The sequence below is a fragment of the Elephantulus edwardii genome, unplaced genomic scaffold, assembly GCF_000299155.1.
Source record: "Elephantulus edwardii isolate Elephantulus edwardi_28Jun2011 unplaced genomic scaffold, EleEdw1.0 scaffold00001, whole genome shotgun sequence".
Taxonomy (NCBI): domain Eukaryota; kingdom Metazoa; phylum Chordata; class Mammalia; order Macroscelidea; family Macroscelididae; genus Elephantulus; species Elephantulus edwardii.
This window is the reverse complement of record NW_006399751.1, coordinates 1,247,137-1,273,531: the sequence shown is the minus strand read 5'-3', so window position 1 is coordinate 1,273,531 and position 26,395 is coordinate 1,247,137. Positions and strand designations below refer to the sequence as shown.

At 43.3% G+C, this 26,395-nt stretch overlaps 1 protein-coding gene across 1 annotated transcript in view; it reads left to right on the top strand.

Annotated features, from left to right (window-relative positions):
• HYDIN (HYDIN, axonemal central pair apparatus protein) overlaps nucleotides 1-26,395 on the top strand; it is a 294,240-nt gene that overhangs the window by 87,992 nt on the left and 179,853 nt on the right. Inside the window, exons 12-17 of the mRNA XM_006878867.1 lie at nucleotides 4,509-4,576; nucleotides 9,364-9,599; nucleotides 11,870-11,970; nucleotides 20,006-20,141; nucleotides 22,972-23,136; nucleotides 24,505-24,657. Coding sequence (XP_006878929.1) covers nucleotides 4,509-4,576; nucleotides 9,364-9,599; nucleotides 11,870-11,970; nucleotides 20,006-20,141; nucleotides 22,972-23,136; nucleotides 24,505-24,657 — 859 coding nt within the window. The remainder of the gene's footprint in view (nucleotides 1-4,508; nucleotides 4,577-9,363; nucleotides 9,600-11,869; nucleotides 11,971-20,005; nucleotides 20,142-22,971; nucleotides 23,137-24,504; nucleotides 24,658-26,395) is intronic.

Genomic DNA, 26,395 nt, shown 5'->3' with positions numbered 1-26,395 from the left:
TCACAGGGCCAGGCGGCCAGCGCTCACACAGCCAGCGCTCACAGGGCCAGGCGGCCAGCGCTCGGCACTTGTAACTTTTGTGCTTGACATCTTTGTATGGCTTCTCCAGCTGCTGTGATAATGCCAAGTCATTACCATGAGAGTCTGTCTTCAGGTTTTGAAAAGATCTGTGATTTTGACTCCTGACACTTGGAAGGCTCATGTCCTCAGGACACATTGCTCTGACTCTGGATTCCCACAGCAACAGGTTGTTAATTACCATGGCAGTTTTTTATTACTGGCTACTGCTGGCAAGACCTCTCTCCACCTACATCTAAAGTCTCCCAAGGATCTGGGAGATAGTATAGTAAAGAGGGAGACACATTTAGATCCTTTATTGGTCTCATGAGACCCACTTGAAATGCAAGATCTTGCAATCAGTTCAGAGATGATTACTATTTCTTCTCAAACCTTTCCCCCTAGTGTTCATAACCACTAAGGAGAGTGAATGCATGTACCTTCAAGGTGTTACGGTTTGGTCAAGGGAACATCCTCCAATCTTGAACTTGTTTTTACATGTCTCAAGACTTTAGGGTTCACGTGACATCTTTGTCCTCTTCCATAATGTTCTGTGCCTATTATAATAGTAAAAATAAGAAGGAATTGCTTTCCTTCAAGAAGTTGGATATATGCCTCTCTTGATTTGTGACTGACATCTAGAGTGTGCACAGTAAGAGAACAGAGGAGTATATTTTCCTGTTTTGTGACCTTCAACCCTCCTCTCACCCTCCATGATGGAGGGCTGCCAGGAATCAGAATTGACCTGGTGGTGGTGGGTTTGGTTTGAGATAATCAGCTAACTGAACCTAAATGACACACAGGCATTTCACCTGGGTGGTGAACGAGGTCCCTTCCTAAGTGGGTCTTTGAGAACTTGTAGGTCAATCAGCTCAAGTGTGCCTGGCTCTTAATTATCCTTAACTTACTGTATGGAAAGGCTTGAAGGCTTTTGAGTGATTTAAAAGCTGTACATGTAGGGAGCTCTAGTGGCCTAGTGGTAAGAAGCTGCACTGCAATCCCAGAGGTGTCTAGTTCTAATCCACCAGATGCTATGCTGGAAAAGGGGGGACAGTGTCCTCCTGTACCAGTCAGATCCAATTTGATGGTATACACACACAAAATAATAAAAATTAAAAAAGCTGTACATGTGCAAGTAAAAATGATTACAATGAAGAACTAATTTGGAATAATTGTTGACTCAGTCTTTTTAAAGGGAGGGTACATTTATTTAACAAGAGAGCAGGCCTTCAGAGATGGCAGTTTTCCATTCCTTTTAAAGATAGTGGTTAACTCCATAGCTGTGAATTTATGTAGCCCCACCGTCCTGTCAATAACCCATATTATGCATCAAGCCCTGAAAGTGCTCGCTTGCAGGGCTTCTGTGTCTTCCAGGGTGTCAGTTTTGCTTGTTCTGATGCCTCTGACTAATCCCTCAGATTGGCCATGATGAAACCAGTTCCTAGCCCTGCGTTAAATAGCAAGTGGGAGCTGTCCTAAGGAATCCTGGTGGTGCACGGTCGTTCCGAGAATGGATGCAACTGAAAAGTCTCAACATCAAGAAAACAAAAATCCTGACCACTGGGCCAGTGGGCAATGTCATGCTAGAGGGAGAAAGGATTGAAACTGTCAATTATTTCATCCTACTTGAATCCATAATCAACACCCTTGGTATTAGCAGTCAGGAGACAAGGAGATATATTGCTTTGGGCAAGTCTGCTTTCGGGTAGCTCTCTAAAGTACTGTAGAGCAGTGATGTACATTTGAGGAATAAAGAATGAGGGGGAAAAGGCCATGGTGTTTTCAGTCACTTGCTAGGGGCAGCTGAGAGCTGGACAGTGAATACGGATGACAGAAGAATCGATGCCTTTGAGTTGTGATGCTGGAGAAGAGAACTGAGTATATCTCATGGACTGCCAAAAGGACAAACAGATACATGCTGGGCCAAGTGTAGCCACAGTTCTCCTTGGGGTGAAGAGGGTAATGCTGCTTCCTCCCTAATACTTTGGGCATATTGTTAGAGCTATTTCTTAGAAAGAGAAATGACACTTGGAAAAGTGGAGGTTTAGTGAAAGAGAGGGAGACCTCCAGTGAGATGGATTGACACGATGACTGTGGCAATTGGCTGCCGTGTGTCGGAGATGATAAGGATGCCACAGGATAGGACAGGGTTCACATCTGTTGTTCATAGGATCGCTGTGAGTCATACTGGACTTGAAGGCACATGGCAACAACAGGAAAGCAGCCTTACCATGCACTAGTGCAGTAAGTTTAACCCATAATCTTCAAATGAGAACAGTAACTGACCCCCAGGCTGATGGCTGACACAACCTCAGCAGTGCCTGCCCTAATGTTCAGATTCTCCGTTAAAATGAAATGGATGGCATCTCAGTCCAGATGTTGTTAGGCAGCCACGGTTAATTCCCGCAGTTAAATTGTGCCTTTGAACAAATGTGATTCATCTCCGGTCTTTTCTATTCTGCGCTGATGAAATGACTGCTTTGTGCAATTTCATGAGCTGCTTTCCTTTGCTCCTTAGACTTCCATGCATTTCAGGCACATTTGATCTATTTGTTACTCTTTCCCCAAAAGATTCTTTTAACAGACCAAGCGTCTCAACTGTTCGCTACCATGACTTCGGCCTCCTCTGGACTCCAGATCCTTGCTGCGAAACAGCCACTCCTCCTGAAACCACTCTCAGTCATTAGCACAGAATAGAATGGATGGTTGCAGAAAGGCTTTTGGAATTGCAGCTTGCTGCATTGTGCCTTTGCGTTGATCACTCCTCCTCAGGCCTTCGGGAAGCGTCTCTCCACAAGGTGGTCAGATCTGTCGCAGCCGGAAGCATCATCAGGGAACCGTGTGTTTGGTTTGGTGTGGATACACCCCCGTCACCAACGCCTGTGGTTTTGTGAATCAGGAGATTTCTTTTTAGTGTCTTTTCCTGGCATCTCTGTGCCTATAACCTGTTAAAGCTTTGGCGCACAGATGGGCGCTTGTTTCGTTTCTTACCTCTGATCTAGATAGTTTCAAAGATTTGACAAATGGAGAAAAAGAATCACTGCTCTAAAGAGAAATGAAGCTAAACAACTACTTGATGTGTTAAGTTTTCTGTTGCTGCTGTAACAGATTACAAATCGCAAATTTAGTGGCTTCAAACGATATCTACTTACTGTATAATATTTTAAATTTTAGAGTTCAGAAGGCCAGAAATCCAACACGAATCTATAGGCCTGAAAGCAAGGTGCCGGCAGCATTGTGTTCCTTCTGGAGGCTCCAGGAGAGAAGCCACGCCCGTGATTTTTCTGGCGAGGTTCACCATGTTCTTTTTAAAAAACAAAACAAAACAAAACAAAAAAACCACAACAGGATATTTTGTCTTTTATTTTTTATTGTGATTTTAACAAAAGTTTATAAAAATGTTGGATTTTCATTTACTCATTCATTATTGCACATTCTCCTCCCTTTCCCCCAGGTTAAAAAAAAAATTATTCCTTTTTTGCGTAATTGCCTCCCTCCCCCCATGGTCTTTTGATTCTTGGTTTCCTTTCTCTGTCTTCAGAGCCGGTAGTCGTGGGTCAGATCCTCCTTACTCAGCATCATCTGACCTGCTCTCTGCCTTCCTCTTCTACACTTATGGGACCGTTGGGACACATTGGTCCCACCTGGAGAATCAGAAGGGAGCTCTGAGGGGTCGTCATAGTGAACAGAGCTGCTAGCCCCAAATCCCCGGCAATTTGAGTGCACCGACAAGTGGATCATCACGGGCACGCACCTTATTTTAAAGTCGCATAATTAGCACTCGTAATTCTACCAGTGACCTGAATCCATCTTTGTCGTGAATTGACTATAATCCCAACTTCCAGGAATATTCCAGGGATTACATGACTACCTGAAGTCAGCTAGAAATTGTATGAGAGCTCTTTTATATGAAATGAGGAATCACTCTGGGAGCTTGAGACTGTACAGTGAGTAAGAAGCAGGTTTCAGAACAGAGCACAGGTCTGTAAAGCTGCCCTTGTCAAGTCCCTTTTATACACAAAGAGGACACATGGACCAAGATAAAAGAACTGCCTAGTTGGTAGCAGAGGCTGGATTCACGCACACAAACAACCACCACCACCACCACATTAATATTACCAAAGCATGACACAGGAAGCACTGGTGTTATTGTAAGCTTTGCTGTGTGTGATATGATGGGACATGTAATTTTCATTTGTTGTCCAAGTTACTAAGTTTTTATGCTGAGTGCAGCATCCAAGGTAGCATCATTTTGTGCTGGGTGAGGTGTTTATTCTGCCTTCACCCTGTCCATCATTGGGAGATAAAGTTCACAGCACCTTTTGCCAAAACCCTGTGTTGTCATCACCATTCTTTAAGTCCTGGGTTATAGAAGCAATTTAATGCCAAGCTGTGACCCGTGATTCACTCAGTTGCCCACTCATTCCTCCAGTTTGTCGCTTTACTTTCAGGGGCTGCGTCGTCGGACCCACCTTCCATTTTAATGTGCCTGCCCTGAACTTTGGTCAGGTTTCCTTCGGTGAGTATCTTCCCATTTTATGTAGAAATTAGGGAGAATGACTTTTCTCTCCCGGAGCGGGGTTTGCAGAGAACCTCCTTTAGTGTTTTTATTGGTAACACTAAGAATGTTATTGACTCTTGAGTCAGAAACGTCTCCTAGCTGACCCTCCAGTGGGCTTTCAGAGGCTGTAAATCACCCTAGAGGAGACAGCTCATCTTCATCCTACAAGGGCTGCTGGTGGATTTGAACCATGTGCCTTTGGGTTGGTAGTGTAACTCCATACCACAAGGGGTATAAATTTTATACATGAAAATTGTAACTGTGTCCGGACATATCAAGCTCTTGGCCCAGCTTGTCTCACTGCTTCCAGCAGTGAAACAAGAGACGCTTACGCTTTACGCCTTCAACATTTACTTCTCCCCAGCTTCTGCTTCACCAGCATAGCTACGCAGAGATGGAGAGGTCATCATCTCTGACCAGCGGACTATGAATTAAGGTGGTGGTGGTTATGTGCCATCAAGTCGCCTGTGACTCACAGCGACCCTGTGTACATCAGACCTAAACCCTGCTCTGTCCTGTGCCAATCTTACTGCCCATGGCACACCTACCCCCGTTACCCCAGTCACTGAATCAGTCCATCTCATCAGGGGTCTTCCTCTCTTGCACTGTCCCTCCACCCTTCTCAAATTTGGAATTAACTCGCTGGTGGGTTGTGGTTCTGTTCAGCAGTTTATGCATTTCTGGTCTGTTTTGACTTACAATCCTCCACTACTTACCAGCTCTCTTTTCGCTTTGTCTCTGCTCTCTCACTTTCCATTTCCCTTTCTCCTGCCCTTTCTTGCCACCTGAGCTTACCTTGAGGATTATTTACTTCAGGGCACTCTGTGGGTTCCTTTTGTTTGTCTGGGATGACTCCAGGGTTGGTTGGGCCCGGCTTCTCCATGGCGGTGAGTCAGGTGTTTTGTGCCTCAGCATTGAAGGCTCTTTTGCAGTTTTGCAATGTCTTCATACTCAGTTACCTCCCTGAGCCATCTCCTCCATCTAAGCTTTGCCAGTAATAAAAATGGTAATCGCTACTGTTCCTCTTGCTTATTGAATATCCTCAGTCACTTCTAAATGCATTCAGACACTTGAAGTTTTTTGCAGTCCTGTGAAATAGATGCTGCTATCCTATTTTATATTTTATATATATCCTATTTTAGACACAGGAGAGCTGGACCTTAGAACGAGTGAATGGCTCGCCTCAGGTCACAGAGCCATCCTGTCTATTCACAGATCTGTGATGTTTCTCTTGCAGCCTTTTGATCTTTACCCATTTGTTTCTTTGGATCTTTACTCAGGGACTTTCTAGGTCATGTGAGCATACACAGATTGAATGAGTATTAAACTTTGGAGAAGATTCTTCCCATCATGAAAGCTCTTCTGTCCAAACATGTTACTAAACATTCCACCAAAAAGTCAAGTAACTGCTGGCTTTGTATCTATCTGATGTTAAAGAAGGCAGGATAGAGGTTTATCACTGTAAAGCTCCTGCTTTCAGGTGGAACTGTAAATAGCACAGTATTCGGAATCAGTACAACTGGAAACCTAGGAAAGGCATTCTTATTAATGACCTGTCAGTCTTTAGAAAACCAATATTCCTTTACTTTGGGCATCTTAACAGCAGTCCACATACTGGCAAAAGGAATATTTCCAGATAAGAGGTTATATTGACTTTTTTTCTCAGAACAACTTCTGGCTTCAAGGAAGTGATCTAGGCCATGGTTTGAATGTTTATGATCTGTTCCCATAGTTTTGCTGTTAGGTGCCATTTGGGGAACTCAGAGCAGTCCTGTGAAAAAGGATCTGAACCTGACCTTGTCCTGCACCATCTTCACAATCTCTGCCAGGCTCAAGTTCAGCTATCATGGTCATTGCATTGTACATCTCATTGAGGGTCTTCATCTCATTCCCTGACTCTCATGGTGACTCGCATGGTGTCCCCAAGGACAGTTCCATGCCCGGAGTAGGTGAGAAGACGTTTCACCAGCCTTGCCTCTCAGGAACACTCGAGGTGCACTTCCTTCTGTTCCCATAGTACACCCTCCAGTAGGAGAGCCGTTCACCATCCTGCTCAGGTGAAATGGGGTGCAGGTGGAGACATTATTGAGCCAGTCAGATGCAGCGATAGCCTGACTGTGCAGAAGCTCCTCTTCCATGTCCAGGAGCAGCCTGTCAGGAGCTCGGACAGGCTCTGTGAGGGCGCTGGAGCTGCAGGGAGTTGTGCTGCTAACCCCAGGGTGGCCCTTCTCTGGAAAAGGTTGCCCTTCTCCGGAGTTCGAGTCCACCAGCGGCTCACAGCAGTCCTCTCCCATGTGATTTGCAGGGCCAGCCGTGAATAGGTTCCAACTCGACAACGGTGAGTTCTCTTCAAGAGCGCTTACTCGGAGAGTTGCTTTTCCTTGAACGATCTCTGCCAGGTGGAGGGAGTCAGTGGCCATTGAGTGGGCACCACTTAGGCGGCTCTGCATGCGTCACAGCAGAACTCAGTCCCAGGGGATCCTCAGCGGCGCATTGTGGGGAACCCGATCAGCAGGCATTTCCTTTGAGAAGCTCTGGGTAGATTCCAACCTCCAGCCACCAAGAGCATGACCTCTTTGTACCACCTGGGCAGCCACCAAGTAGTACGGCACATGCCACCCAGAGGAGACGTGGGCCTTTCCTCCAGTGGTTCCAGTGTGTCTGCAGGGGCTTAGACGGGGCAGAAGAGTCGATCCAGTCAAGATACCTACTGAAGTGACAGAGCAGTGACTGCGAGGGACTGGTGCTGTTTTACTGCAGCAGGGTTCAAGGTTGAAAGGGGATTCTTGCAAGCAATAGAAGTGCTCGTGTTTAGCCTTCTGTGGAGCTAGAGGGGAGTTGTGCTGGTGTTGGTGTGTCTGGAGTGGCACTGCTAAGTCAAAGGGGCCACTTCTCTGACAGTTCACGTCCACTAGCTGCTCCCTGATGGGCCGTCTCCCCCTTGTGCTACTGATCGCCTCCAGAAATCTGCTGGAGGGTCAGCTCTGACTTGGTTCTGAGTTGATGGTGGATAGTTCTAGAAGAGAGTTGTTTAACAGGAAAGTATCGTTCTCAATCCAAAGGGCGTGTCTCACCAGCAGTTCACATTCATCAGAAGTTCCTCAGGAGAAAGAGGGTCAGTCTACTCTCAAGTGATTTAAAGCCTTACAGTCCAGTGGAGGGTCAGCTGTGAAGTGGTTCGGACTCATTGGCAAAGAGAAAGACAGAATGGAAGGGGAAACTACAGGCAGTCTCCCCCTGTGAGGATTGATAGCTTCAGAAACACGCAAAGGTGCCACGAGTCAGAACCGACTTGAGGAGCGGTGTGTTTATCAGCATAGATAATTCTTCTTGTTCTTGAAAGTAGTAACAGACACGGTGATACCAAAGTAAAAACCACAGCCATCAAGTCTGTCCCCAGGTTGTCATAGCAACCCTTTGGCACAACTGCCCCACGGGATATCCAGGGCTGTGAATCTTTGCAGAAACACTGCCTCATTGTTCTCCCTTGAAATGGATGGTGGGTTCGAACCGCCAACCCTTTGGTTTGCAGCCACGTGATTTACTCATCACACCACGAAGGTCCCTAAATGGCTAATGAGCATCCCACTCGCCAGGCAGAGAGAAACCATGTTTCTCAAATGGGCACAAGAATCTCACAAACTAAGACATAGCTGAGACCTGAGGAAGAGCTCGGCGTGGCGGGAGAAGGCAACTTTGTGTGAGGGAGATGTCTGGCTGCAGCAGCAGGTGGTGCAGCCCCTCGGGAGAGGCTGGGGGGTTTGGGCCGCTGGCCCTGAGTTCATCATCCTTGGGCAGGTCCCACAGAAGCTATGTTATGTCTTACAGACTCTGCTTCACACAGCAGGCGGAAAACCATGCAGGCGTCTCCTCTCACACAGTGACAAATGAGGAGAGCAAGTGTGATCCCATTTTCTGAGGGGAAAGTATCTCTGGTTTTGTACAGAAGGGGGAAAAGAGGCACAGTATGCTTATAGAAGACAACTTGGTGAACTGACAGCAGTCCTACTTCTTGACAAGTGAAGGGCTGGTGTTCCATCTACTGTTTAATCTGCCTCGGTAAATGCGTGATAAATATTTATTGGAAGAATGAGGAAAAGGACTTACTGACTGCGTGCTTGAAAACAGTAGTGTGGGTTGGAATTGAGATGGAGAAGAGCCGCAGAGAGAATTCATTCAAGGATTCGCTGGTTGCTGGGGGAAGTCGTAAGACGACGTCCCACATACTTTGGGCATGTTGTCAAGAGGGGCGGCCAGTCCTTAGAAAAAGACCTCACGCTGGAGAAGGTCAGAAAGCGATGAACACTCCCAGAAAGACGGCTCGACACCGTCGTTGTGGTGGTGGGCTTGTGTACATCAGAGGTGCTGAGGATGGTGCAGGAGAGGGCAAGATTCAGGTCTGTCCTTCGTCAGATTGCTGTGGTCATAACTGACTCAGTGGTATCTAACAACAGGTGGAGGAAGGCGGCCAGTCTCCTCCCATAAAAGATTTTCAGCCTCGGGTCACTGTATATGAGTTAGAAGGGACTGAGCAGTAGTGGTTAAGCCAGAATTCGTCTAACCGCCCGGAGGTGCCTGGGAAGATCAGCCTGGCCACCTGCTTACGGAGCTGATCTCTCCTGCAGGGACGAGGTCACCATGGGTTGGAGTTGACTAGCTGACTGCTAACAACAGAGCGAAGTCCAAGGTCAGAAGAAGAACATACTGTCAAGCTTGTGTTTCTCACCTCCTGCTTTGTTTTCCAGGGTTTCCTCAGACCTTGACCTGTTCCCTTAACAACACCTCTTTGGTCCCCATGACCTTCAAACTGCGTATCCGTGGGGATGGCCAGGGACATAAAAGCATTGCAAGTTGTGAGCAGTGTTGTGTCAACAAAGAATGTTCTTGGACCCTGGAAGATATCACAGCAGAGAAGCCAAGGGAATTCACAGTCGTGCCGAGCTGTGGCACCATCCGCCCTCAGGGATTTGCTGTTATCCAGGTAAAGGTCAGAGCCACCCAGCACGTGTGACTGGGCACGTAAACACACGGGAAGCTTTTGGACCCTGTAGAGGGTGTTCAGTGTTACTGGGAGGATGGCTGGAAAGTCATGCAAAAAAAAAATAAGTCTAAACAGTGCAATCAAGATTGCAGCAAAAGAGGCTAATAGTATACCAGGCAAAGGAATGCGTGGGTTTACATCAGTCTAGATGCCCGCGTTGACCAGCTTAAGGTTTCCATTTCTTTCTAGTGATCAGTACGCCCACAGGAATTAATATCAAGGTGGAATAACTCACTGTGAAGTTAGTTCTCCTCTCCTTCACTCTCAGAAACTATGTACCAGTCACTGTCCAGATTCAGGCCTCAAATCTAATTTATCCAATTTAAACCTAGTTTATGCAGATTTTTAACTCATGGCTGGACTTCAGGGCCAACATGGATGTGATATCGCTAACAGAGGTTTAGCAGGTTTGAGGGGATGGCAGCGAGGAGGTGTGTTAGTTTGCCTTTCTGGGCTCCCCTGAAAGGCTCTGCTGACGTAGTCCTGAGAGAGTTGTGGTGCTAACCTAAAGGCCGCAGTTCTCCGGTGGTTTGAATCCCCCAGCAGGTGCTAGAGAGGAAGATGAGCATTCTCCTCTTGTGTGATTTTTAGCCTCATAAACCCAATGGAGGGTCAACTAGAAGTCAGTTTTCATTTACTGTCCATGAGAGAGGGGGCACCTTGAAATCAGGACAGAAGGTGCAGTGGCTGTAGTCTGCTTCTGCTGCTGCTGCCACCAAAAGCATTTCCCAGTTACCCGAGAAAGGGTTTAGCTGCCTCCCTTCACTGACTTTTGCTTCCACGCAGTTAGGTCTGGCATGTACTGACCACGGCATTAGATTGAAATGATTTTGTACTCTCTGGGAAAGAGGGAGGAAATAATTTCTCAGCTAAGGTTGGTAATCTTGTCTCTACTTGTTATCTTGAATCTGACTACTATTTCATCTCCACAGTTGTTGAAGAATGTTTCATAACATGAGCATTTCACCATGAATCTCCTCATCCTGGCTCCGTTCCAGTTGTCCTTTGCCCTCCCGAGGGCTTTCCCACCACCCTGTGTGCTTCCATAGCCTAGATCGTTGTAACTGTGGTAGTGAGCACTTGGGTAGTTTCTCTTTTTCTGCCACAGGCCCTCTCTGCTGACGTTCGGCCCGAACCTCTTGTACTTCTTCTGTCTGATCATAACTGGGGCTCGAACACAGGCTTGCAGGTGTATGAGGAATCTCTGTGCACTGATGCAGTGGCTTCTCTGCTGACAAGTTTCCAAATCAGTGGCTCCAACATCCCTTTTTTATTTTGTTTTTTCCTTTATATTCAGAAAAGCTTTCTCCGAGCTCCGTATTTCCCTCCAGATTTGCACTTGAACCAGGTCTGTGTGGACTCCAATTTGCATCCAGTGATTCCCTCTGCAACCTGAGGAATTTTTAATTAGTGTTTGATACATAATTTATGGACAGAAAAGCCTTAACCGGTGCCAGAAGCAGTATTCTGGAATTACAAGTATCTCCTCCAGTACAAATCATTTTGAGGCAATTAAAACTTGTAATAAGCCTTCTTAACAGCCTACATATAAAAATTCACAAGAGCAACTACAACCCTCATTTCAGGCCAGTTACTACATTAGATAGGCCTGTCTTTGGAGCTTACCAGTTCCTGTTCAGCTGGTACACATTTGGGTGTGGGATGAAGTAAACCATCTCATTGATCTTGGCCCTTCTGATCAGTCTCCAGAAACCATGTGGATATGCCCATTTCTTTTTTCTCTGAGATCTACTTAGCTATAGTTTGGGGTGGTGTGTTGTTGTTTTTTAATCAGCATATTGAATTTTAGAATTCATATAGCCCACAGATGTGAGGAAACAGTATAAATTATAATCACTGGAATTTGATAATTTGTAACATTCATGGTCGTTTTCCCCCCCTTTCATAGGGATGTCTGGTTTCTTGCTATAGGTGCCCCCAAGTGAGCAAGCCTCCTGTGCTAAAAGCTGTTTGGTTCTTTGGTTCTGACCTGGCCTTGAATGAAACTCAGCAAGCTCTGACCCCGAGGTATAACTTACTCAACTCAAAGCATAAAATGCTTTCTGCCAACAAAGCATGGAGACAGTGCACTGACCTTGTCCTCTCTCCAGCTCCTTTCTCTTGTGTCTAAGAGCACGCACCTTTCCAGAAGAGCAACCTTTCCACCTTTTGGATTGTGGGGTTTTTTTCCTCCCCCCCCCCTTCCCCAGGTGACTTTGTGTTCCAACACTGTGAAGAAATATGAGCTGGCCCTGGTGGTGGATGTAGAGGGCATCGGAGAAGAAGTGCTGGCGCTCTTAATCACAGCAAGGTATCCGATTCCCTTGTTCCCTCCCTCCTGGAGCCCCACTGTCAGTCCAGGACCCCAGCTGGCCAGGCCAGCCAGTTCACACAGATCTGCATTCCTGGCCCTGGAAGAGGAATGTGATAATCAAAAGGCAAAGCTTGAAAACAGCAAGCTTTTACTGTTGGCAGGGGAAGGGACTCTCATGTTTTGGGTCTGGTTTTTAAAGTATGTAACAGGAGGGTTTAGCAGGAAGAGGTAGGTGATTACAGGTTGATCTTTTTTTTCCCCCTGGAAATATAGACCCCCAGGGTGAGGCAACACCTCACTCTCTTTTTCTTAGTGGCCTCAGAGTCAGTTTAAAATCCTGGCCCTGCATTCACTGATTAAGTAGTGGAGTGTTTCTAAGGATCATGGTTTCAGTGGTGGTACAACAGTGATCCTAAAACATGTCATGGGATCATGCTCTTCACAAAGCAAACCGTGTCTGGACTTGGCCTGTAAGATGTTTATGAAAATCCTGTCTGTGGCGATAACGGAAAATAACAGTGAACTGATGACACTGGGATGTCCAGCCCCAGACCTGTGCCTCCTGCATCTGATGAGGACAAGAAGAAGGTTGATGAATAGAGAACTCCTATCATTTTAATTAGGGTTTCTTTTACCCCAAGGGAACTTCACTGCCATAGACTAAGTCATTTTTGTGTGTCTTTTAAAAAATACGACAAAAACCAAAAACTTTAATTGGTTCTCTCTCTGTCCAAGATTCCCCTTTTGTCTAGTCTTCCCCCCACCAAGTTTATTCTAATATATTTATTTTTTTTTTTAGGTATTTACCCTGCAGGTATCAATTAGAAATCATAGATTTAATTTTTTTTTAAAAAAAAAGACTTTTAGATTCTGAATATCCCCCCAGCATATCCCCTGTGACAATCTAAATCAAGGACTATCACCTCTCTCAGACATAGCGTTTGAGGCAGTAAAGGGATAGCTCCAGGGAAGTTACAGGTCAACCAACCACTTTCATTCTAGCTGAAAATGAGCTCTTCAGTTCATGCTAAATGGGAAATGCAAACTTTGAGGTTGAAGAGATTCTTTATGTAATTACTTTTGGTCTAATCGGTAGAAGTTGCTTACTGACCCTCTTTAAAATAGTTATTTAAAGATGTGCTTTGCCATCAGGTCGTAACTGACTCATAACTGGCCCTCTGGCAGATGTCCAAGGCTGTAAATCTCCCAGGAGGAGGTTAATTATCTCTCCATCAGAGCTGTTTGTAGATTTGAACTGCAAAAGTGGTGTCTTCTTAGGGACTACATCACTGTCCTAGAGCACTAGTAGAAGAATAGCTTTCAGAAATTGCAACTTTTTAAAAAAAACCTAATATTTATTTTAATGAAAGTTTACAGAGACTTTGGATTTCCATTTATTCATTGTTGTACAATTTCCTCACTGCCCTGCCCACCCCTTTCCCCCAGATCACTTTTTTCTTTGAAAAGTAAAAAGGAAAAAAAAACATTTCACTCTTTTCTTTGAAAAGTAAAAAGAAAAAAAATTCTTTTAGTGTTATACAATCTGCTCCCCCACCCCACCCCCCGTCTACTCCACTGTGCAGCTTTCATTCTGGACATTCTTGACAAAAATACCTAATCATAAATTCCACCTAAACAGTTCTCTCCCTCATCTGTTTCAATGCAGTATACATTATTTATCCCATCTTTTCTTAGTTTCCCCCCCAACCCCAATGTCAGTCCTGCTTTACAACAGTGGCACTATACAATATTTGTCCTTTTGTGACTGAGATATTTCACTCATCATAATGTCCTCCAGGGTCACCCATTTTATATAATTTTTCATGCATTTCTTGTTTTTCAATGCAGCATAGTATTCCATTGTGTGACTATACCACAGCTTCTCTATCCATTTGTTTCTTGATGCACAGTTGAGTTGTTTCCAACTCTTTGCTATTGTGAACAAAGTAACAGTAAACATGGGTGTGCATATATCTGCTTGGGTGGCAGTTCTAGTTTCTTTGGGGTATATTCCTAGTAGTGGAATTACTGGGCCAAATGATATTTCTATTTCCAGCACCATACGGCCATACATAGTGGTTGTACCATTTTACACTCCCACCAACAGTGAATAAGGGTTCCATTTTCTCCACAACCTCTCCAGCATTTGATGTTTGCTGTTCTGTTAAATATTGCTATTCTTACTGGGGTGAGATAATATCTCATAGTTGTTTTGATTTGCATCTCTCTTAGAGCTAGGGATTTTGAACATTTCTTCGTGTATTTGTTCACCATCTGAATGTCTTCTTTGGTGAAGTGTCTGTTCATATTCTGTGCCCATTTTTTCAATTGGGTTGTTTACTTTTATCTTGTTGTGGTGCTTGAGTATTTTATAAATTATAAATATAAGACATGTCATGACCAAATTATCAGACATGTCATGACCAAATATTTTTTTCTCAGTCTGTGGCTTCTCTTTTTACCCTGTTAGAGAAGTTTTTGGATGTGCATAGGGATTTTATTCTTAAAAGGTCCCATTCAACTATTTTATCCTCTCCTGGTTGTAGGTTTTTCAGGATGCTTGGAAGACTGTTATGTTGTGGATTAGGGCTTTTAGAGTTCTTCCAAGCTTTTTTCTAATGAAGTTTATTGTTCTTGGTTTTTGTTCTAGGTCCATGATCCACTTTGAGTTGGTTTTTGTGTATGGAGTAAGGAGTTTTCTATAGATAGTTTTCCAAATTTGCCAACACCATTTGTTTAGAAGGTTGTTGTTTCCCCACTTAACTGATTTCATCTCTTTGTCAAAAATCAGTTGACCATAGGTATATGGGATGATTTCTAGATTCTCAGTTCTATTCCATTGACCTATGTGCCTATTATTGTACCAGTACCATGCTGTCTTGACCACCGTGGCAGTGTGGTAGGATTTGAAATCAGGGAATGAAAGCCTCCTACCTCCTTGTTTCTCTTTTTAAGAAGTGTTTTCTTTATTCACGGCTTCTTTCCATTCCAAATGAAGTTGAAGATTGCCTTTTCCATCTCGTCGTAGAATGGAATTGGTATTTGTATTGGGATTGCATTGAACGTGTAAATTGCCTTTGGTATGATTGTCATTTTCACAATATTGAGTCTTTCTCTTCATGTTCATGAGCAAGGGATATTCTTCCATTTCTCCAGGTCTCTTTTTGTTTCTTGTAGTAATATTTTGTAATCTTCTTTAAATAGATCCTTTGTGCTTCTGGTTAGACTTACTCCCAAGTATTTAATCTTGTGATTAGCTACTGTGAAGGGTATTGTTTTTCTTAGCTCCGGGTCTGTAGTCTCTTTGTCACTACAGAGAAATCCAATTGATTTTTGTATGCTGATCTTGTCTTCTGCCACTTTACTGAATTGGTCAACTATATCCAGTAGTTTTCTTGCTGAGTCTTTAGTGTTTTCTAAGTATACTATCATATCATCTGCAGATAAAATTTTTCCTCTTCTTTGCCAATTTGGATACCTCTTATTTCCTTCTCTTGTCTTACTGCTATCACTAAGACTTCCAATACAATATTGAATAGGAGATGTGATAGTGGGCATCATTGCCTTGTTCCTGTTCTCAAAGGGAATGCATTGAGAACAATGTTGGCTCTCTGGTTTGCATAAATACTTTTTACTATGTTGAAGAAATTCCCCTCTAATCCTGTGTTGTTGAGTGTTTTAATCAGGAAAGGATTTTGGATTTTGTCAAAGGCCTTTTCTGCATCAATTGATAGAATCATGTGGTTCTTGTTCTTGGCTTTGTTAATACGATGAATTACAGTGATTGTTTTTCTTATCTTGAACCATCCTTGCATACCTGTTAAGAAACCCACTTGGTCATGGTGAATTATTATATTTTTTTGATGTGTTGTTGGATTCTATTGGCCAGGATTTTATTCTGGATTTTTGCATCTGTGTTCATGAGAGATATTGGCCTTTAGTTTTCTATTTTGGTGGTGTTTTTACCTGGTTTTGGTATCAAGGATATGTTTGTGTCATAGAATGAGTCTAGGAAAATGCCATCTTTTTCTATTTTCTTAAATAGTTTATGCAGATTTGGTGACAGTTCTTCTCTGAATCTTTGATAAAATTCACTTGTAAAACCATCTGACCTAGGGCTTTTTTTGCCTGGAAGTAGTTTTATTACCTTTTAAATTTCTTCTTTTGTAATGGATCTGTTCAGGTGTTCAATTTCAGTTTGTATCAGTTTAGGTAGGTTGTGAATTTCTAAGTATTTGTCCATTTCCTCTAGGTTTTTATATTTGAGTATAGTTTTTCATAGTATTCCATTGTTAGCCTTTTTTTCATTGTTAGCCTTTTTATTTTAGTTGATTCTGTTGTGATGTTGCCCATTTCATCTTTTATTCAGATTACTTATGTCTTTTCCTTCGTTAATTTTGCTAGTGGTTTATTGATTTTATTGACCTTTTCAAAGAACCAACTCCTAGGTTTTTTTATGATTCCAATTGTTTTTTGGGTTTCTATTTCATTTATTTCTGCTCTAATTTTTATAATTTCAGGGTTTTTAGAGAATGTCAGGTTTTCTTGCTCTTCTTTTTCAATTTGTTGGAGATGTTGGGTTAGAGAGTCAGTGGTCATTTTTTCCTGCCTTTTGATGGGTTTGCTTTGGCTATTTCCAGAGGTTTTGTTAAGTGCTGTTTTCATTATTCTTTGTTTCAAGAAACTTTATAATTTCTTTTTTATTTCTTCGGGTACCCACTCATGTTCAAGCAAGGTGTTGTTCAGCTTCAAAAGGTATGTTTTTTTTCCTCCTATATCCTCTTATTATTAATTTCTAATTTTGTAGCATTGTGGTCTGAGAAGATGCTTTGCCTTATTTCTATGTTTTTTAATTTATTGATGCTTGCCTTGTGACCTCAAATGTAATCTGTTCTGGAGAATGTTCAATGAACATTGGAGAAGAAGGTGTATTGTGCTTTAGCTTATAAATATCTATGAGTTTGATTTCGTTTATTCTGTGGTTTAATTCTTCAGTATCTTTGTTGAGCTTCTTTCTGGTAATTCCATCTTTTCTTGAGAGTGGTGTACTGAAGTCTCCAACTACTATAGTATTGTTGTCTATTTCCTTTTTCAGTTTTGCTAATGTTTGTTTTATATATTTTGCAGGTCTTTCATTTTGTGCATAGATATTTATTATTATGTTCTACTGACCCTTTATGCATTATGTAGGTATCTTCCTTGTCCTTTGTGATGGTTTTTGCATTGAAATTTATTTTATCAGAGAATAATATCACTACTGCTGTTTTTTTCTGGTTACCATTTGCTTGATATATTTTTTCCCACCCTTATATTTTTTAGTCTTTCTTTAGCTTCATTTTTTCAGGAATGTCTCTTGTACACAGTATATTAATGGATTTTGGTTTTTTAATCCAGTCTGCTACTCTTTTTCTCTTCAGTGGTGCATTTAAACCATTCACATTCAGTGTGATTATTGAGAGGCAAGGTTTTGTTTCTATCATTTTGTAGAGTTCTGTTTGGTGTTATTGCTAGTTACTTTGGTCCATCCTGCTTTCTGTGGCACTCTGTAAGAAAGGCATCTCTTGGTGTTTCCTGCAACACTGGTGGTGTTTTTACTGACTCCCTTAGGTTCTGTTTTTCTGGGAAATACTGATCTCTCCTACATATTTGATGGATAGTTTTGCTGGGTACAGTATTCTTGGTTGACTCTAGTGTTCTTTGAGTGTTTGAAATATGTCATTCCACTGTCTTCTTGCTCCCATGATTTCTGCTGAGAAATTGTCACTTAATCTCTGCTCTCCCTTATAGGTTACTCTTTGTTTCTCCCTCACTGCTTTCCAAATTCTTTCCTTAACTTTGTTTCTGGCAAATTTGACTATAATATACCTCAGTGTTTTCCTTTTGGAGTATATTCTATGTGGTGTCCACTCAGCTTCTTGAATATATATTTTCTCATTCTTCATTATGCCTGGGAAATTTTCTTCTGGTAAATCTTCCACAACTTTTTGATGCCTTTACTTGCTTCTTCCTGTTCTGGGATTCTGATGATGTGCATATTCTTTGTCTTGATGTTGTCCCACATTATTCTTAGGTTTTCTTCTTTTTCCTTTTTTATTTATTCTGCTTTTTTGCTCTAGCAGATAAGTGGTGACAATTTTATCTTCTATTTCACTGATTCTGTGTCCCATCTCTTCATCTCTGTTCCTGTGTCCCTCCATCATGTTGACAGCATCTGAAACATTGGACCTCAATATGAATAGTGGTTTCTCATTTTTTTCAGAGCCTCTAATGCCTCATTTGTTTTATCTGCATTGTTTTGGATTTTTTTTAAGCTTCTCCTGGTTTTTGTTTTCAGTGTCACCCATTGAAAATATTCAGTAATTTTTCTTTTATATTCGGTGTCAGAAAGTTTCATCAGAATTTTTGGCTTCAGGAAATCCATTGATACTGCATCACTTTTTGGGTATGATGTCTTGCTTTGTGCTTATGTTGGGTGTGAAGTAGCCTGCTTCTTACGTGACATTGCTGTGATAGAGTTTTTCATGCCTGAGGCAATGATAGGTTCTTGATCTGAAGTCACTGTTCTAGAAGAGGGTAGGGCTGCTACCCTGCCTGTGTTTCTCTCTGAACTTTTGACCCAAGGAAAGGTTCCATTCAGGGCCTGTGAGAGCAGCCTCTTGTTGCAGCTAGGTCGGACAACAGATTAAAGGCAAGTTAGTTGACTTGATGTGGAGGCAGGGGTGTGGGGCAGAACAGGCACAGGGTGTAACAGGTGCAGTGTGGGTATGAGCACAGGGTGGGTGCAGGTGCGGGGCGGGTATGCTCAGGGATCTCACTCAGATTCCAGATGTCCAGGTGGGCTCACATGGGGACCTCACTCAAATTCTGGCTGTCTGGCTCTCACCCAGTGGTCTTGGCCAGTGGGGCTCTGGGGCTAGCAGGGCACTGGGTCCCTCAAAATGTTTGAATGATTGAATAAAAACCAATGTTATTTATAAACTTTCTATGAAAAACTTTCTCCCTTTTTTTATTAATTTTTTTATTTTAATTTTTCATTCTGTGTGGACTAAAAATATTTTTAAAAAATCATAGCAGTTGACAGTACACTACCACTAAAGAAAGAGAAGACAGAAGGGTAAGGAAGGGTTAATGAGAATCAGAATTTCAGTGAGTAAGTGGAAAGAGTGTGAGTTCATTGTGAAGATAGGAAGAAATGTTATAGAATAGGTAGGAATGGTTGAATGGACGATTTATTTTTTGTGACTTTTACTCAAACTACAAGGATGACAGAAAGAGCACATTAAAATAAAAAACCCAAAAGCAAAAGGCTAATCTCTTCACCATTGTGCTTTATTATGGCAATGTGAGAGGGCAGGGTAGACACGGAAAGTCACAGCCACAAAATAAAACTTGAGTCCCCAATAATGAACCAGTTATAAACACAGCCTTCAGTCCTCCCTTCCCTGCACATGCCTCCTCTTCCTTGCCCTCCCACGACGCCCCCAATATTGAGAGCTTCTGCCACTGGGCCAGCTCTGGGAAGGAGCAGCTGCCTGTGTCTGCTTAGCCAAGACAGCTGTTCTGCACAGGAATTAGAACTATTACCGTTATTGACATGGCATGGGCTGTTGCTAATCCTTGGGGGTCTTTCTGACTGGTCAAAAATGTCACTGCCACTTAGGACCCCTGCTGTTGGCACTGGCCCTGCTTGACATGGGAACAGATCCACTGCCCTAAGGAATTGCATTATGGGGGGGGCATAAAATTGCATTAAAGGAAGGCCAGATTAAAACACAGTGGAATATCAGTCACTACCCACACAAGTCAGATGTTTATAGATAGAGCCCTGCTTCTAGTCCTTATTATTTTTTTAAATTTATTAAAAAGTAGTGACTGGAGGCAAAGTGAGAGGGATGATGGGGAGACAATTTGAAAATGATTAATGTGGTTATTAGAGAAAAACTACTGTGTGACAATGACAAATGTGTGTTACATGCTCTGCATGTAAACAAGTTCCGTCCTTCTGAATTGTTAAATGGATTCCTTTGAGCAGGTGTGTGGTGCCCCCACTCAGCCTGGTTAATGCAGTCGTGGATTTTGGACACTGCTTCCTGAAGTATCCATACAACAAAGTAATCCAGCTTGTTAACAACAGTGACTTCCCAGGATGCTACAAGGTTCTGCCTCAGGTGAGTTACTGCATCTTTTGTCCGTGGTCCTTTTTCTCTAGTCAGAGTAGGTCAGTGAGAAAAAAGCAATTCTCCTAAAGGACCATCTTCCTGAAGAACCACCTGAGTTCTTCTAAAAAACACATGGCCTTACTTAAGGCAGATAGTCATGAGATATTATAAAATCACAGCTGGATTAGCATCTGCATGCTGGAGGAGCGGCAGGTGCAAACAGTTGTCAATTTCCTGGGGAAATTGTCCTTGATAAAGGAGCAAAAGGGTCGATTGAGTCAACATCTAGAAGTTGGACCTGTAAATAATTGCTTGGAAGTTAACCATGCGTGGAGAGCAGAGCAGAGCTGGGAGTTTTCATTTGTGCCCAGTGGCTGCAGCTCCAACAGCATCACAAAGAAAGATACAGTGATGCAATATTTATCCCCGGGCTTGTGGGACCAGAAGGCCAGAACAATGAGGAAAGAGAAATTTTCATCTCAGTGTTTTATGAAGCTTCTCTGTCCACGTGCCACAACGTTTTGCACTGGGAAAAATCTTTGCCCAAAAAAAGTTTGTTTTTTTTTCCTTAATTTTATTAATTTTAATGAACATTTACAGAGATTTTGGATTTCCATTCATTCATTGTTGCACTTTTTTTCTCTACCCCCACCCCAGTTCGCTCTTCTCTTTGAAAAGCAAAATATAAACTTTCTTCATTTGTATACAATCCCCCCGTCCTCTGCCCACCCCCAAGCACTCCACTATGCAACCTTAATTCTAGATTCCTGTGATAATCATAATACCCTATCATATATCGCTTTTAAAAATGTTTAAAAGTGAAGGCATCACTTAGAAGAGAAAGGTGCACTTGGCCCCTGGTATTTTCATTCACCTTGTATGTTTATGCTGGGCAGTGAGTAAGGAGACTGAAGAGGAATTGAAGTCTGTGCATCATGGTGATGGTGAAGAAGATGGACTGTCCCGTGGGCTGCTGGAAGAAGAAACCAATCTGTCTTGGAAGAAGTACAATCCGAATGCCCCTTTGAGGAGGAATGTCAAGACTGTGCACTTTGCACTTGTTGTCAGGAGAGCCAGGTACCTTCATGCTCGTTAAAGTTCAGAATCAGCAAAAAAAGATAAAGACTTTGGTTGAACTGGATCAACACAGTGCCTGCAACAGTGGATGGAAGCAGAGCAGTGACAGGGAAGGTGGTGCCGGACTCAGTAGTGCTGTGTTCCTTGAGCCTTGGCGGGTCACTGCATGTCAGAACTGACCCAGTGGTATTCCATAGCAACAGCAACTTCCCTGATACCTCGCTATATAGGGAGATGAAAAGTTAAGGAAACAGATTAAAAAAACTCCAAGATACCTCTACCGATTAAAGCAATCTGAGATGAGATGCCATTTATCAAGAATGCACTTTGGCCTCAAACTCTGTTCTGCAAACCCTGTGCTCTACTAAAACTCCTCTAGACCTTTGCTTTTAGAAAGTGAGGAGGGCTTAAAGCATTTACTGCAGAAAATCAAAGACTTCAGCCTTCAGTGTGGATTACATTTTCAATATCAAGGAAACAAAAATCCTCAACACTGGACCGATAGGCAACATCATGACAGATGGATAAAAGACAGAAGTTGTCAACAGTTTAATCTTTCTTAGATTCATAATCAGCCCCTTTGGTAGCAGCATTCAAGAAATCAAAAGGTGTGCTGTGTTAGTGACACAAAGGACACAACCTGAACCCTCCAGCTTCTCCGTGGGAGAAAGATGGGCAAACTCCTATGTGATTTGTTGTTATGTGCCATTGAGTCTACTGTGACTCATATCGACCCTGTGAACAATGGGTCTGACCCTTGCCCTATCCTGAGCCAACCTCATCATCTCCGACACACTTGGCCCCATTTCTGTAGGGTTGTGGTGCTGGAGGAAAAAACTTGCATATCCTGCAGACTGCCAAGAGAACAACAAATAAGTCTATCCTGGAGAAGGCTCCTTGGAGTCAAGTATGGAGAAACTCTGTTTCACATATTTTGGCCATGTTATCAGGACAAGCTAGTCCTTGGAGAAGGATATCATGCTTGGAGTTCCAGCTCAACAGTAGACATCAAGAACAACATTGTTACATGTACTTGAGTGTTCCTGGAACTGTCCACAGCAGTCAAAGAATGAAAACAATTCAGCTGATAGTCAGCTGATAAATGGATAAACCAAATATAGTCTAGCTATAGGCTGTATGGCCATAAAAAGGCTTGAAGACTGATACATGCTACAACCTAGCCCAACCTTGAAAACATGCTAATCAGTAAAATAATAAAACAATCACAGAAGACCACATAGTACATGATTCCAGTTTAATGGAAAGTTCCAAATAGAGAGAATGCAGATAAGGGATTACCTCGGGACAGCAAGAATGAAGAATTGGGAGAGTTAGCTAAGTGGTGGGTGTTGGGTTTCCTTTTGGGATTGGATGTGGGAAGCCGTATAATGTGTACAGGGCATCTGTTGATGGAGTGAAAGGAATGAGGTGGGATGAAAAGAGTGGAAATAAATCTTGAAGGCTTGGGGGCCTGGCTTAAGGAATTCAGCAGCAGAACGTTGTCTTGATGTGCTTAATGTTTTGGGTCATGTTTACATCTTGTAATGTTGAAAACTTTGGACTAGGGACCTCCTGCAATCCCCCTCTGAGCAGACTTTCTTCTGGCTGAATTGGGGCGCTCATCTCCATCTTATTTCTAGGTCAGTGACCCTTTCTAAAGACCCACTATAGACTCGGGACAGCTCATGCTTATGAGACTTTAATATTATCTTTGTTTCACTCTGGGCCCTGGGATCGATCAAGCCTTTGACTTTTCCTCCAGACACATGAGGACACACCTGCGGTGCATCTCTCAACCACCACCTGCTGTGGAGTCATCAGCCCCCACGCCACCGTGGACATACCCCTGGCCCTGGAGGCCCAGCTCACAGGAGAATGCACGTCCATAGTCTACATCTCCACCTTCGGGAGCCAGGACCCTCCCCTGGTGAGAGCCAGCTCCCCAGAATTACAATTGAAATTGCTATATTGCTTGTGAAACGTAGCCAACTTCCTTGTTTAAAGGCATGTGCTATACCCACAGGGCCACCAATTTTTGGTTCTAATTTTACCTTTTTAATTCTGGAACAGTAAAATACTACTGCTCTGTTATCTAGAAAATGAATCTGCTGACACATGTTAAAAGAGGGGTGTTTTCTAGCACTTGGCTTTTAAATCTAGTTAAGTGTGAGTTGTTTCTGCTCTAAAGGGAAAGGGGTAGCTTCTCCTGGTTTGGGTTGTATTTAATGACCTCTTGGGTCTTTCTAGTCCAGAACTGGGTTTAGTTTCTAGCATATTAGTTTATAGTCCATTCTGGTTCACGTGACTGCTCATCTGCTCTCTTTTCCGTCTGTTGACAGCCTATATTAATCTAGCAGTTATTGAGAGAAATCCTTTCTCTCCAGGCAAGGAAAGAGTTGTTAGTACCAAAGGTTCTCTGCAGTTTGGGCCAGATTATAAAAAGATTTGAAATCCTGAAGGATTTGGTGAAGCCTCTAATCCTTTGCTTTACCTGGAAGCCAGGTGATGTTTGCTTACATTTGCCTCTGGTCGTTTAGATAGTTCTCCATTCCACGTGAGGTGTCCGAGCTAAGCCACCTGATTTATGAAGCAGCATCACAAAGGCAGGCCAGCACTGCCACATGCCTCCAGTGCCAAGCCCTGCTAGCACACCCCCACGCTCCCCTCTGCATGGAGACGGTCTCTTCCATAGATCTGCTGAGGGAATGGGATGAGGGAGGCTGAGCAAGGAGGGGGCACCAGTGTGTGCAGTGCCCTGACCCATCCCGTCCTAGTAAAACGCCGCAACTGGGACTGCAACCCAGTTACCTCCACCTGTGCAGTGCAGCCCTACTCCCAGGCTGTGGCACCGTAGTGGAGCCAGGAGACTAGGGTTTATGCAGCTACCCTTGGAAAAGGGCCAGGACATGGGAAGGAATTCCTGTTTGGTGGACCACAGGTATGGCCAACCTGACTATTCCTAGATCCCTCTCTATCCAGTTACTACCTTTTATGCTTCTACTAGCAAGCATTGGTGGCTTAGTAATAAGGAGCTGTGCTACCAACCCAAAGGAATGTAATTCAAATCCACCAGCTACTCTGCAGGAGAAAGATGGGCAGTCTCCTTTCATTTGATTTACTGCTGCTAAAAACCCGCTGGAGGGTCAGCTATGGGTCAGTTCCAGCTTGATGGTACACAACAACAACAACATGCTTCCACTAAGGACTGACGACAGGGCTTTGTTTTCATTGATTGTGAACGCCCACCGTTTTCATTCCTACCTGTGCTCTCTTTTTCACTTGCTCGTGGACTCAGGCCTGTCATGTGAAGAGCGTTGGAGAGGGCCCGGTTATCTATGTAACTCCCGTGGAGATAGATTTTGGCTCCATCTACGTCCTGAAGGACTCGTCCCGGGTGCTCAGCCTGTCGAACCAGGTCTTGATTCCCGCATTCTTCCAGACACACATGGTGAGTGCCTGTGGAGATAACCTGTGATGGAAATATGGCTTTACAAGATCTCTTCTAGGCAGTAGCACTGTTTTTGCAATGTCTTTGAAAATGATCGCAGAACGCAGAGATTTGCATGATTGACTGTACTAAACTATGTCATCCTCACCCCGAGTTCCTCATCATTAGAATTCTCTTAGTGGTTAAGAAGCACAGTATGTGTATGTTTGTAAATAAGCATCTCTACTTGATACCATCTCAGCTTCAGAAGCTGTTGCAGACAGAGGTGAGCAAGAACTGCTCTCTGACTGAACTTGCCCTAAGCTCAAGACCTCCCTCCAAAACACGTTTGTGAAATGTCTCTGTAACCGGAAGAGTTACAGGCGCTCATATTTCCTTGTAATCCCTTCAAGCCACAAATCTGTCAGTATGTTTATTCCTCCTTCTAGGAATATTTTGAAGTACTTTATGAGCATTTTCAAAACACAGAAAGATTAAAAAAAAACACAGAAATATAGTATTCACGAAAAGTAGGAGCGAAAGGGAGGAATCAAATCAAGCAAAGATAATTGTGAAAATAGTGCCAGAAATGAGTGTGAGAGGGAGTGTGAGAGTGTGTCACCAGGCTTAACCCTGGTCGTGTTCTCTCGCCTCATCTCATAAGATTAGAGATCATCTCTTACTTGTTTTTGCACAAGTTGGTAATTTTTATCCAAGGGACTGACCGCATCCTTGATTTTAGAAATCATTTTCTAAACTTAAACATAAAAAATTTTAAAGGGTCTAGACCTCTGTTTCCCAGTTATTGGCACTTGAGTAATTTCGTTTCACTTCTTATCTGCTGTTTCTGGAGAATAAAATATTAGTCATTTTCTCCAAGTCATCATCAGAAGCAGCAGTGTCAGCATTGTCTTCTGACTTACCATGGCTGACCAAAGCATCATTGATCCCGATTAGTAGGCAACTGTAATTATTATGATGAATGATTTTGCCTTTTGTCTTTGGTGTTGCCCCTGGTAAGAGAGCCAGTTCCGTGTGCAGCTATTGTTCTTTGTTAGCACAAAGTTTGACACAACCCCATTGTCATCCCAGGGGTTTGTGGCTCTTGTGTGGAGGGTAATGTTGAAAACTGTCTTTAAAATGCCTCTGGAAAATATGCTTACACTGACCTTTGTCCATTCCATTCGTATTAAATTTAGTGCATAGTGTGATGTACTACTTAGGCAGTTTCCCCTTCATGGTGGTTGTTTATGTGCCGAGTTGGGGATGGGAAAGGCCTGGAGGGAGGGGTCTGCACAGGATGCCCAGCAGCTGACGGGGGGGTGGCTGACGGCGGGGGGGCCGCCTGAGTGGTTTACAGCTCTGTAAACGCTTCATCTTACGTGCTTGGGGCATGTTGCTCGGAGAAGTTGTTCCTTGGAGAAGGACATGATACTTGGAAAGGTCGGGGGGTCAGCATAAGAGAAGACCCCCATTGAGATGGACTGACCGAGTGATTGCAGCAGTGGACTCAAGGATGTCAGCGATGATGAGGATGGCACAGGTTCACAGGGTCACTGTGGGCTGTACCCAAGTCGACAGCGCCTAACACCAACAGTGTCTTTATTCATTTAGAAACGTCTCCTTTAACCAGCAAAAGGATGGATTTTTAACAACCCAGTTATGAACTGTCATCCAGTTGACCTGTATATGCTTGTCATTTCTCGAGAGCTCAGATGTCTGCCGTGTGCCCAGAGGACTGCGTTCCTTCTTAAGACTC